At 40.6% G+C, this 13,232-nt stretch overlaps 2 protein-coding genes across 2 annotated transcripts; one reads left to right on the top strand and one right to left on the bottom strand.

Moving 5' to 3' along the window:
• Positions 1 to 294: 294 nt before the first annotated feature.
• On the top strand, positions 295 to 1,899 carry RAG2 (recombination activating gene 2). Its single transcript, XM_010020229.1, has one exon. The coding sequence runs from the start codon at positions 295 to 297 to the stop codon at positions 1,897 to 1,899; it is 1,605 nt and encodes a 534-aa protein (XP_010018531.1).
• A 7,963-nt stretch (positions 1,900 to 9,862) lies between these two features.
• Positions 9,863 to 12,958, bottom strand: RAG1 (recombination activating gene 1). The gene has a single exon (XM_010020228.1). The coding sequence runs from the start codon at positions 12,956 to 12,958 to the stop codon at positions 9,863 to 9,865; it is 3,096 nt and encodes a 1,031-aa protein (XP_010018530.1).
• Between the last annotated feature and the right edge of the window lie 274 nt (positions 12,959 to 13,232).

The raw sequence follows: 13,232 nt of genomic DNA, 5'->3' as shown, positions 1-13,232 counted from the left end.
GGCGTTTCTCCGTCCCGGAGCTGCAGGGCGGGCCCGGAGGCCGCAGGCACCGCGGCGTTAGGATTTTAGAGGTCAACAGACCTTAGTTTGTACAAAATCCAGTGGAACTGGCACGCGTCTCACGCTTGATTCATGCCCTGAATCGTACAAAAGGGTGTCTTTTAGGGTCTCAAAGTGTGAACTGAAATGCAACTTAAACAGTGTTCAAGCACTGCTGAACAACTCTTACAGCAGTGTCTAAAGCATATTTAATCTGTTTCTTCGTGTTTATTTTCTTCAGCTACTGACCCCAGTATGGCCCAGTCAGCAGACAAAATGTCACTGGAGGTGGTATCAGCTGTCAGTAATTCATCGCTGCTTCAGCCAGGCTTCTCTCTCCTCAATTTTGATGGGCACACCTTCCTTTTTGGGCAGAAAGGATGGCCGAAGAGGTCCTGTCCCACTGGTGTTTTCCTCCTCGATATAAAGGAGAATGAGCTCAAAATGAAACCTGCCTTCTTCTCTAATGACTCCTGTTACCTGCCCCCTCTCCGCTACCCTGCCCTTTGCACACTCAGAGGCAATGCGCAGTCTGATGAGTACCAGTATATCATCCATGGTGGAAAAACGCCTAACAATGACCTTTCAGATAAGATTTATATTATGAGTCTGATAAGCAAAAATAGCAAGAAAACCACATTTCAATGCATTGAGAAAGACCTGGGTGGAGATGTTCCTGAAGCTAGATATGGACATACAATTAACGTAGTTCATAGCCGTGGAAAAAGCATGAGCGCTATATTTGGAGGGAGATCATATACCCCTCTTGCACAAAGAACCACTGAAAAATGGAATAGTGTAGTTGACTGTTTGCCATCTGTGTTTCTCATTGATTTCGAGTTTGGATGCTGTACATCATACATACTTCCAGAGCTTCAGGATGGACTTGCTTTCCACGTTTCAGTTGCCAGAAATGATACAATCTACATTCTGGGAGGCCATTCACTTCAAAATAACACCAGGTCCCCCAGCTTGTACAAGCTAAAAGTTGATCTCCCGCTGGGCAGCCCAGCCGTGACCTGCACCATCTTGGCAGGGGGGATATCTGTGTCGAGTGCTATATTGACTCAAACCAGTGATACCGAATTTGTCCTTGTTGGGGGCTACGAGTCTGACAAGCAGAAACGGTTGGTATGTAACACCATAGTCCTGGAAGACAGTAATATACAGATTGTTGAAAGGGAGAGCCCAGACTGGACACCAGATATTAAACACTGCAGGATGTGGTTTGGCAGTGATATGGGCAAAGGATCTGTACTGCTGGGCATTCCAGGGGCCAACAAACAGTTAATCTCAGATGCAAACTACTTCTACATTTTGAGATGCAAGGGAGCAGAAGAGGACAAGGAGGAAGAACTGACAGCACAAATTAGCAGTCAGACATCTACTGAAGACCCTGGAGACTCCACTCCATTTGAAGATTCTGAAGAGTTTTGTTTCAGTGCTGAAGCCAATAGCTTTGATGTTGATGATACTGACACTTACAATGAAGATGATGAAGAAGATGAATCAGAAACAGGCTACTGGATCATCTGCTCCACCAGTTGCAATATTGACATTAACACCTGGGTCCCTTTCTATTCAACAGAACTCAACAAGCCTGCAATGATCCTGTGTTCCAGTGGGGCTGGCCACTGGGTCCATGCTCAATGTATGGATCTCTCAGAGACCATGCTTATGCATCTCTCAGAAGCAAATGTCAAGTACTTCTGCAATGAGCACATTGACCTTAATAAAGGGCTACAAACTCCCAAAAAGGTGGTGCCCCTGAAGAAACAACCCATGAAACCACTGCGCAAAAAGGGAACCATGAAGTTAACATCACCAGCAAAAAAGTCGTTTCTTCGGAGGTTGTTTTAATAGATTACGGGTTTGTATTCGAAATGAACTCACAGAGACAACTGGTAATGGTTGAAATAGAATGGGTTATCTGAGCACGTGGAGATCTTTTTATTTGGTTTCAATTATCTCAATATTTCAGTTGCATTTCAAAGCTCATAAATTTATTTTGTCTCTTGTGTGTATTTTTGTAATATGCAGATAGGAATCCCATCATACAGGGCATTGTACAAACACACAGGCAGATGCCAGTAACTGTGTGCTGTATTTTATGCTGCAACTTCCTCCCTTATTATCCCCAGTGAGTTTAAGGAAACTGCTGGTATGATATTACCCCATCTATTGAATGATTATATGTAAGTTTTGACTACAGTTGCGAAATATCATCTCATAGTAAAGATCAAATTGTTTTTTTAAACCACTGTGCTCAACAACTGCCTTGTATTTGTATTTTTAAAAATCTAGAAAGGTAATAAAGTTTATAATACAAGTTATTGCATTTTTTTCAGCTACACATGGGGTAAATCAAGCATTGTAAATCCCAAAATCTACAAAAGGACAGCATCTGTGCTTAGAAGGTCCATCTGAAGCCTGATAAGGGGTCTAGCTTCACATCAACCCCAACGCTGTGAGCTTCCATTGACTTCAGAAGAAGATCCTTCTGATGAACAGGACTTCTGTCATTTACTCTAGATCCTCCCCTATGTGTTTCTTTTTATACTCTCCCAGGGTGGCTGTAGAGTGTGAAAGCTTAAAAGTGCAATCTGCAGGTCAGAGTGATTCACTGAGCCAGTGGAGCATTGTGAGCATGGAAACAAATGCAGCTGGCTTCTCAAAGCACAAGAAGATTGGATTCAGATTGAAAAGGACATTGTCAAGGTTGAATAGCCCAAGAGTTTACTAAATTTTTGTGGGTTCTTTTGTTGCCTATTTGTAAAGCCTCATCATTCTTGACTTTATTATTGCTCCAAACATCTTTTCCAAAAATCAATACCATCAGCTCAATGTTTGTGAGGCAACAACAATACCTCAGTATACACAATCCAGCTTTCACACTGGACCCCTGGATAAAAAAGAAAAACAGGAGGAGCTGTCAGCCATTTGATCGCTATGTGCAAACCCTGAGCAGCCACTCCTTTACAAAGCAGTATGTGTAGCACAGTATTCCTATCAACACAGTCATGTATGCACAGTACTCCCCTTAAAACCTTCACAACTCAAGTCAACAGCAGAGGAAAGTAAAAGACAACCATACAAAGTTTCTTTTTCCGACCTTTTCAAGTGCTGAGGGAGCTTATAGTTTGGGTAGAGCTTGTAAATGGGAGGTATATCACCATGACTCTCCTCTCACCAGTCTGATACTGGTATAAATTCATAGATTTCAGTGCCAGCTTTCTGTTTCCTTTGCCATGCTACTTTACTCCGAATAGTTAGTGCTGTATGTTTTCCAAGCAATAAATGAATATCATGCCCATGTAAAGTTCCTTCAAACTGGTGAAATTCAATAGTCAGCATCCCCATCCCCTTTTGTAGGTTAATCACAGGTCTTACTGAGCAAATTGTCATTAAAATACACATTCATCACGCACTCTTCATAGACTTACTTTTACATCAAGCAAAAAAGAAAACCCACAATGAAACTGAAGCCACAACATCACAACAGCAACAAAGGGAGACAATATACTCACACAACAGAACTCCACCCCTTGTCCCTTCACTATTTTACAACAAAAGACTGCCCACAATAGCTGAACGCCCAGGCATCATCCAGTACCAGTTTTTGCCTGTTAACTCTCCCAGTTATTGTCATTATGTCAAATTCTTCAGACCCCATATTGTGTGACAAATTTGCCTGCTAGTGCAGACAACTAAAAAGATGGAAGCGTTTTCCGAAGGCTCAACACTGGCCTAGCAGAAGTGCCAAGCCCGGAAAGCCAACCATGTCCTGCCTCACCAGCAGCGTGAGTAGGGGTCTAGGGATGGGATTGTCAGCTCTGGGGCCCCCAAAGCAAGAGGGACATGGAGCTGTTGGAGCGAGTCCAGAGGAGACCACAGAAGGGCTGGAGCAGCTCTGCTCTGGAGCCAGGCTGAGAGAGCTGGGCTGGTTCAGCCTGGAGAAGAGAAGGCTCCTTAAGGGGAGACCTTACAGCAGCTCCCAGTGCCCAAAGGGGCTACAAGAAAGCTGGAGAGGGGCTTTTGACAAGGGCCTGTAGGGACAGGAGAAGGGGGAATGGCTTTAACCTGCCAGAGGGGAGATTGAGATGAGCTCTGAGGCAGAAGTTCTTCCCTGTGAGGGTGATGAGGTGCTGGCACAGGTTGCCCAGAGAAGCTGTGGCTGCCCCATCCCTGGCAGTGTTCAAGGCCAGGTTGGACGGGGCTTGGAGCAACCTGCTGTAGTGAAAGGTGTCCCTGCCCTTGGCAGAGGGTTGTAACTGGATGACCTTTAGGGTCCCTTCCTACATAAACCATTCTATGATTCTATGAAGTGACATTCGGGCTGAGGTAATGCCTGGTGACTCAGGGAGTGGTGGCGTGGTTGCAGTATGTTGGGTGCATCTCTTTATTTCCAGAACTGACTCCTGCAGTCCCTAGGAGCTGAGAGCATGTGGCAAACACAAACCCACATTGAGGCCCCTTCGAATTCTTATCTGAGTTATCATTCTTTTAAGACTGTGGCTGTGACAATTCAGAGTCAGACTTTACAATATCCCTCACCAGGCACATAGCATTAGTTTATTGTAAGCTTAAACTGTGGGGTTTTTTTAATGGTTTATTTGAGTAGGAGGGAGAAATTGCTTGGCCAAACCACATCCCAGCCTCCCAGTGAAGGGTATTAAATCACAGCTCAGAGACTGTAGTCACTGCAGGAAGAAAAAGTCGTAAGTAAAGCAAAATATGATATTCCAAAGGACTCGAACTTAAGGAGATGTATGAACATCAGCCTGTGAAGAAGACACTTGACATAACATTCAAGACTGAAGAAAGTACTTAATACCCTGGTAATTCTGATGACACTTTTGAGTCATATACTTGTTAGAGCGTTGATTGTCTTCAAAAGCAGCTAATCAATACAAGATGGTTCTTCCTCAGGCAATTTCAAATTAGAGGATAAAATGAAGTAGTTCTGAGTGCAGAAATAAAGCTCTAATGTATCTGCATCCAACTGACCTGTGTGCTTTGTAACGACAACAAGCAGCATCATGGTTCCTAGCCACATTTTAGTAACACTATGCTGTTATAATTGGCTTTTATGAGAATAATATATGGATTTTACTGCTATTGAAAGGTGCTTGGACGCTGAACTACCTGATTAATCTACAAGAAAAGCACAGCACAAACTTTAGCGGTAGCACTAAGGCATGTGTCATTGCTCAGACAGAGTGACTCATTGCACCAATAATAGACCATTGAAAGGAGTGGAAAGAATGCAACTGGGAGCCCAAAGCAAAAGGAGAACATTGACTTCAGATTGAAAAGGAATCTGTGAAGTTATTTACTGATATATTCAATGTATTAAAGACAGATAGCCTGGTTTAATTATTATTATTATTATTACAACTGTTACTACTACTACTATTTGAAGCTATAGCTCCTTCCTGTTTTTATTTCCTACTCTATCCCATTTCAGACAAGACTAACTTCTGGGAAGGGCTTGAGCAATAGCCTCTGAACATCAAACACCAATTTGGTGTCTCTCCTTCACCTTTGAAAATTGTGACACCGAAACCTGTTTTTTCTTTAAAAAAAGCAAGACAATAATCATATAAACTTTCTGATTTCTCAGTACATACACTGGCAGTGTTCAAGGCCAGGTTGGATGGGACTTGGAGCAACCTGCTCTAGTGGAAGATGTCCCTGCCCGTGGCAGGAGGTTGGAACTGGATGAGCTTTAAGGTCCCTTCCAACCCAAACCAGTCTGGAATTCTATGATTCTGTGACTTTCTGAAGTGGAATAAAGGGAAGCTACAAACAATGAACTGAAAGGTAGACTAGAGTTAATATTTACAGTTCAGTCTATGATGAGGAGCCAAAATTTGATGCAAAGGATGCACAGAAGCCAGTAAAGAGGGTTAACATATCAGCATGGACATAACAGCGCAAGGCCAATTTCAAACAAGCAGCAAGATGGTTTTTGAAATGAAGCAAATGTCATTTACAGACTAAAACTAATTTTAAATTAGTTTAGTTTTCTGTCAAACAGTTGCCTGTGAGGAAAGGTGCTGAAAGGATTGCTGAGAGTCACAGCATTATTTAATGAATTCCAAAAACAGGTCTAGAATCACAGCTGACTCTGGGTATTAGAACAGCCTAAGTATGAAAAGCCTTGAATGAGAAGTAAGACTGATACCATGAAATCATGTGCGCAATTGAAAAACCAGTAAGAAAGGCAAAGCCGAAAACTTGAATATTTATAAGACCTTTATTTTAAACAGGTTTCATGAATTAAGAAACTGTAATACATTAAGAAAAAGTAAAATAATGAAGCCATGTGGTGAGAAAGTACAGAACTCAGTGCAGTCAGAAATTAGGATGCTGCAAATATCTCAAATTTGTTTCTGAACTATATGACTATAATTCAAAGCTGATTTGCTTGAAATCAATAAAATTATTATTTTGAGGAAATAATAAGTGAGAACAGAATCATGGCTTCTAACATAGTTCACATTGTTTCATAACATGGCAATTCACATAGAAAGCCATCGAATAAAACCAAACAAAAGAAAGATATGTAATATGATTGTATAAAAACTACAGTCAGTATTTCAGAACAAGAAATTATTTACCATGCGTTACTCAAGGATTTGCCCCAAGTATTAATGTAAAAAATAAAATGTGAAAGTTTGAAAGAGTACCATGAATAAAAGTGTCTCAGTTTTTCTAAAGCTTCTTCAAAAAGTTCAAGAACATACGGCATGACCAAATGATGCACCTGTCTAGAGTCAGAATTTGTTTGCACTTTGATGCATGGTTCTGTGTGTGCAGCATCATTATTTGATCACCATTTACAAAAGCGTCACTTGCAGGTACCTATCTTTCCAGTGCTGCTTGTTCTAAAGAGTTCAAAATTCTCAAGAGAGATTCTTGATTCACAGAAGATGTCGACAATGGGGTAAAAGAAGATTAAACAAGTCAAAAGAAAAGAAAAGTTGAAAAAAAAAAAAAAGTAGATCTTTGTGTCAGCTGTCCTGCCCAGAGCTGTAAAATGTGAAACATGTCTTGATGGCTTCATAATATTTCAAAAAAGAATATTTCCATGTGCTACAGTATTCCTGTGTTCCCATCCAGGTTCTGTTCAGTCTGATGAGTTACCCCAGGATATAAGCCTCATCTTGAAAAATCATACATCCATGGATATTATTTACTCAATCTTTTGAAGACAGTGAGATGATTCACTTGCTGTTACACAAGCAGCTTGTTAAAGCAAATTTGGAATTTACAAACATTAGCAAAGGCACCGAAATGACATGTAAAATGAACCAAATCTGGTCTGTCTCTCTACTGGCATATATGCATTACAATGAACAGGTTCAGATTACTTGGGGGTGAAATTCATTCCTGTGCAAAAGGCAGCAAGAACTTATAGATCACTTGGAGTGAAAATCACTGTGAGGCGAGTCAGGGTTGTTAAACCAGGCCCTTGGTTATTCAAGAACCAAGGATAAAGCATAAGGTAATACAGTTGTCCCAAGTCTACATACAGAGAAAAAAGAAAACTGTGCAACTATTTGCATAATGAAGTATATACTAACCAAAAATGCAAATTATATCTGCATTTACTTGTAAAGTGTGCTCTTTATACCTGATATTTATACTCTCTGTGAAACAGCTCTACTTGTTGTCTGCATTTATTTGTAAAGAATGATTCACATGTAACCCAGTATTTATGCTCAATGGGAAATACTTATTTTATTCCAAGAATTGAAAAAAAGTAATCTTGAAATGAATGTTTATAAGTGCAGATGTACGCAGTACTATACAAAAATCCTTCTGACTGTTTAAAAAGTACATTTTAAGTAAAATGTACTATTTCCAACTGCAAATTTTGACATAACGTTAAACTATGTTTAAAAAAGATATAAAAATAAAATCCTAAATCACAGAAAACTGTAAAAAATACTTTAATTAATAAAATCAAAAGATATAATAGCACTAATATTGGTACTAATTGCTAACACTTTATTTTTTCATTGCCCATAAATGGTAAATGCCAGACCTCAAAGATACAGTAAATAACATGAACAAGATACTACTAACCTCAGACCCTTAATTTGTTGTTCATTTACACTCATAAATCAACTTCTGCACACCAAAATGAAAATAAAAAGCAGATTCTTTTAGATTCATGCATTGATTGTTTCTGCATTTAATCTTATTTCAGAAAGATTACTCCAAGCACAGTAATGCCCTAGCTACAGGTGCAAAGCTGAAAAGCTAGATGATTTTGGTCCATTTCAGGTACTTTTATTTCATCAGTTATGAGGGTGCTGAGGCACTGGCACAGGTTGCCCAGAGAAGCTGTGGCTGCCCCATCCCTGGCAGTGTTCAAGGCCAGGTTGGACACAGGGGCTTGGAGCAACCTGCTCTAGTGGAAGGGGCCCCTGCCCATGGCAGGACGTTGTAATTGGATGAGCTTTAAGGTCCCTTCCAATGCAAATCATTCTGTGATTCTATTATTCTGCTAATATTGAATTAAATTAATATAAATTTAGTATATTAATATACTAGATACCATTTCAGAAAAGCAAATACCACCAGCAAAATTATTCATCTAATACAGTATGGAGAAGGAATGCCAACTAAACATTGCTGTAATAACGTGAAATATAATATGCAGTAATTTCAAGACAATTCATTGCTTTTTAACTCATCTTATACGCCAGCTATCTTTGAGGTTAATAAATACCATTCCTTGTTTATGGATTTGGAAAATGAGACTGTGGTGTAACACAGGTGGGAAAAGCTTGATTTTGGATACAACTGGAGCACATCAGTAGTGGTTAGTGAAATATCCTAATAGAGAAGATCAGAATAATGGCATGTATCTGATCAAGGTAATACCGATCTCCTGAGAAATGGGTCTGCTGTGACTGAAGGTATTTGGGGAAACTGTGGGCCTGATGGTATTAATTACAATTTACTGGTGACTTCAGGGACACCAGGAATTTGCTAAATAAAACTCATGAAGCATGAAGCTACACGGCAGAGCTTTGTATAGTGAGATAACACAAAGCACTGTAAATCCTGATTTAGGAGCATGAGTTTGTATTTTAGAGTAGATAGACTATGATAAATGTATCTTTAAGAGATTCCAGTTACCTTTCCTCTATCTTCATATAGTAAATTAGCATGATGATACCACCATCTGCTCCTAAGCATACTACAAAATAAATGTTAAACAATAATATTTTTTAAAGTGTATGAGATCAATGTTTGCATCTTTAGTCAGCATTTTATACAAAAATAACTGAACTTTATCCCTAAACACATACTCAAATGTCTTACTGATGAATCTTTACATATAAAAGCCAAGAGACTGTTAATAAAATAATCAAACCCTCTTAAAAAGTAAGAAGCAAAATAGTTTTACAGAACAAACAGCCTGCTTCTTTTTTCAGCAACTGGCGTAACTCTCCACAAACACATGCATTCCAAAATGCTACTTTATATAAACCTTGTTTACTTTGGCTTTCTCACTTATAAGCAATGTGCTAAGACCAAAATAAACTGAAGATCCTTCTTTTCAATTTGTTTCTGCTTTCATCTCACATGACAGCTGGGTTTCCAGATACCAACACATAACACATAATGCATTGCCTCTTGGAAACTCCCAACAGACATGGTGTTTACCTCCACTCAGCACCTGTAAGAAGGAGTGTAGAAATTATATTTTCACACTTCCCTGTACCTCTACAGGCCTGAAAAAGAAGCTGCCTCCTTGCAGGAAGACACCATTATAAACCCAACACCAAATGCTCCTTTACATTTAGACTTCCCCTGAATCATTGCTTTCCAAGACATCCAGTGGCATGGAGTCACCTAAATTATCCTCTGGATCAATGGTGAAGCCCTGGCTTCTTAATGTTTTATGAGCATTCATGAACTTCTGGAGGTACTTTGAGGTATATAGCCAGTGATGCTTCAAGACATCCTCCATCTCGTAGCATTTGGACTGCCTGGCATTCATTTTTCGGAACCTCCTAAACAGTTTGTTTCCAGATTCATTTCCTTCACTTGCCCAGGCCCCAATGGACCCATCTCTTTCAATGATTTCAGGAACATGAGCAAGGGTTTTGTGGAAATAATTTGTAATCTTGCCTTCATATCTGTACTTGAACTTTGTAGATAGGAGCTCGGCAAAACGCTGTGAATTATAGCTATACTGGCACAGCAATTCTGGACATTCCTTGGCAGGGCATGAGGATCGCCACACTGGCTTCATCTTCAGATAAAGGTCCATTAGTTCTTTTAGGGCCTCATGCCTTTCTTCACACTTTATTAATTCACATACTGCCTCTACTGTCTCTTTGGACATGAGCTTTCTAGCAAAATTTCCGCTCATCCTCATCATAGGCTTCAAGTTCATCTTCTTCCTGAGGTGCTTGTCAAGAGCCAACTGCCACCTCTTCCTTTCCTCTTTAGACACATCAGGATTCTTATAAACTTCACAGATCTCCATCTGGAAAATCCTATAGAATTCTGCTGCATTTCCAATGTCGCAGTGCAACGCATCTATGGAGGGAACGGTCTCAATAAAAGGTTTGGCTGAAACACCCTTCACTCTGTCACGGAGCTTATCAACAGATTCATGATATGGGTTGGACCTCCATATTTCATATCGCTCCAGATTTTCAGCATGGCTCCTGGTTATGGAGTGGAAGACCACATTCTGGGATGCCTCCAGGCGGGTTGCATCACACAGGGTACAAATGTAAGTGGAACCTGAGGCCTCCAGCCCTTCCACTTCCCGCACGAGTTTCTCGTCATATCCTGTACCCCTAAAGACGAATTTGAATGTTCTTAGGATGCCTCCCATTTCAAGAAGCAGTTCACTGTTTTTCATAGCCTCTCTTTCTGCTATGAGGGGGCTCAGGATTGCTGTCAGAGTTTCATGATCCGATTCATCAGCTAGCATAAGGCACAAGGGCTTGCAACACAGCTCTGAATTGGGCTTTACTTCTTCAAAGATCCTCTTGCTTTCATTCCCATGTGCTATAGCAATGTTCATGACTGTGAAAGAAAAGCGAACAGCCTTCTCTGGGACAGCAGGTCCACTTCCATGCTTCTCACTGACATCTCCCATTCCATCACAGGACTCTTTTACTACCACGGTGAAGGGACCGTTCAAATAATCATCCAGGTTTTTTGCTTTAATGCCTTCCAAGATCTCCTCCTCCATGTCCTTTAAGGCACAAACCAAGGCTGCATCATACCGAAATCTCTTTGCAATTGTGTCTACTGGGTAGTCATCAATAGAGAGTGGCAATCCTGATAGTCCATCTATAATTCCCACTTCCGTGTTGGTGGATACATTTTTCAAGGGAGGTTTCCACTCAAATGGATGATAACCTGGCAGGAGGGCTTTCTCAGCAGTGCGAAGAGCATGCAAAGGCTGAAAAATCTGCCTACCAGTAACAGCTTTTACTGTTCTATACATTTTATGATACTGGCTACAGCTGAGAAATGTGTTGACTCGGATTGCCAAGCAGACCGCAGGGTGAAGTCCAGATCCCCTCCCTTGCATTATAGCCTCCAACTCATCTGCTTGTCGGTGTTCGTTTTTTGCTCTTAAAGCTAGCAGGAACAAAGTCATGCATACAGACTTTATATCACCTCCCTCTTCTTTCTCAGCAAAAGCTTTGACTTGACGCTTCAGTTCTCTCAGACGATGTTTCTGAGCTCTCCTGGTCAAAGACAGGAGATGCTGCCTTGGTCGGCCACCTTTATTTATGTGGCTGTAGAGCTCTCTATCTTTCATTTCCTTGTGGCTGGAGAGGTGTTGACCATATTTTTCATGCAAGATCTCTTCATCACATTCCTTTACAGGGCATCTTATACCCAGATTATCAAGGATATTAAGGAAGGATTTCACTGGGGTTACCAGATCAGTAGGGAAGCAAGGATACCAGCAGGAGGGGCAATAGCTGCCCGTAACCTTGATACATTGAAGGATGCAAGTTCTGCAAAACAAGTGCCTACATGATGTTTCCACTGGATCTGCCAAAATATGCTCACAGATCTGGCAAGAGATAGATTTAATGAAATCTACAGGGTAATCAACTGCAAGAAGCTTGGTGCTGAGATGTATATTCTTGCAACTAACAATCTCTTTCATTAAATTTTTGTTTATCTGTGCTTGGTTCTTTACGCTTCTGTTTAATTGAGCACATTCTGCAACAGTCTTTGCACGTTTGCCATGTTGTATGCTGCATGACTGGCTTTTTCTCTTGACTCCCTGACGGGTTGTGCAGCACACATCACAGTTTGGGGAGTGGCGTTGCCACTCCTTCGTGCTGTTCCTAGGAAAACATACTTTATATGGAGTATTACTGAATTTTCTATGGATAATGCTCCAGCAATTGTGACAAAATCGAGTGGGATGGATAGTATCAACATCCCCTCGCACATCAATCTTAAAAACCTTAGAGATAAGATCCGGCCAAGAGGTTGCTTTTTTCTCTCTCTTTCTCAGAAGCCGCAGAGTTTCATCATCCACCGGCCCATGCACTGGGTGAGTTCTCTTGTAACGATCAGTTTTAAATGAAACTCCACAGATGCGGCAAAGTTGCTTCAGATTGTTCTGATGAGCTTTATTGTCTTGTGTTTTCATGTTCTTGTCATCATTCTCAAGTGCCTGCCTATTGCCCATTAAGTCCATGTTTTCTCCTCTTGGCACTGCTTCATCTTTATGCAGTATGATTTCTTTGTTTGAAGAAGCAACCTCTTCTGCCTTATCCTTTATGTCATCAGAAGGCAGTTTTTCAAATGATCTCACTTTAAACAGCTTGAATTTCCATTCAGAAAAATTGCTATATGGATGCTGAATTTCTTCAGGCAGGTCCATTTGTGATGCTGCTGACATCTGCAATCTGGTAGAAACCAAATCACCTGAGAGAGAGAAAGAAGCTGTAAATTAGCTTATCTTCCAATATTAATAATAATCCCATGGCTTTTAATAGAACAGTTGTAATCACTTTAACTGAGAAATGCTTTGACAGTGAGTTACTCATCCAAAACACCTACTGAACTGATAGGCCCAGACATGGCTGTCCACTCAGTATCTCAGATAAGCATCTGAATAAGTTTTGACTTTGATCCTGAGGCATCCACGTGTCTATTAGATCACCAATACACCT

This window comes from Nestor notabilis, unplaced genomic scaffold (assembly GCF_000696875.1).
Source record: "Nestor notabilis isolate BGI_N333 unplaced genomic scaffold, ASM69687v1 scaffold31118, whole genome shotgun sequence".
NCBI classification, from domain to species: Eukaryota; Metazoa; Chordata; class Aves; order Psittaciformes; family Psittacidae; genus Nestor; species Nestor notabilis.
Note: the sequence above shows the minus strand (reverse complement) of the source record. Positions and strands in the feature narration are given on the sequence as shown.

Coding starts and splice junctions, on each gene's coding strand:
- RAG2 (XM_010020229.1), top strand. CDS start 295: ATGGCCCAGTCAGCAGACAAAATGTCACTGGAGGTGGTATCAGCTGTC.
- RAG1 (XM_010020228.1), bottom strand. CDS start 12,958: ATGTCAGCAGCATCACAAATGGACCTGCCTGAAGAAATTCAGCATCCA.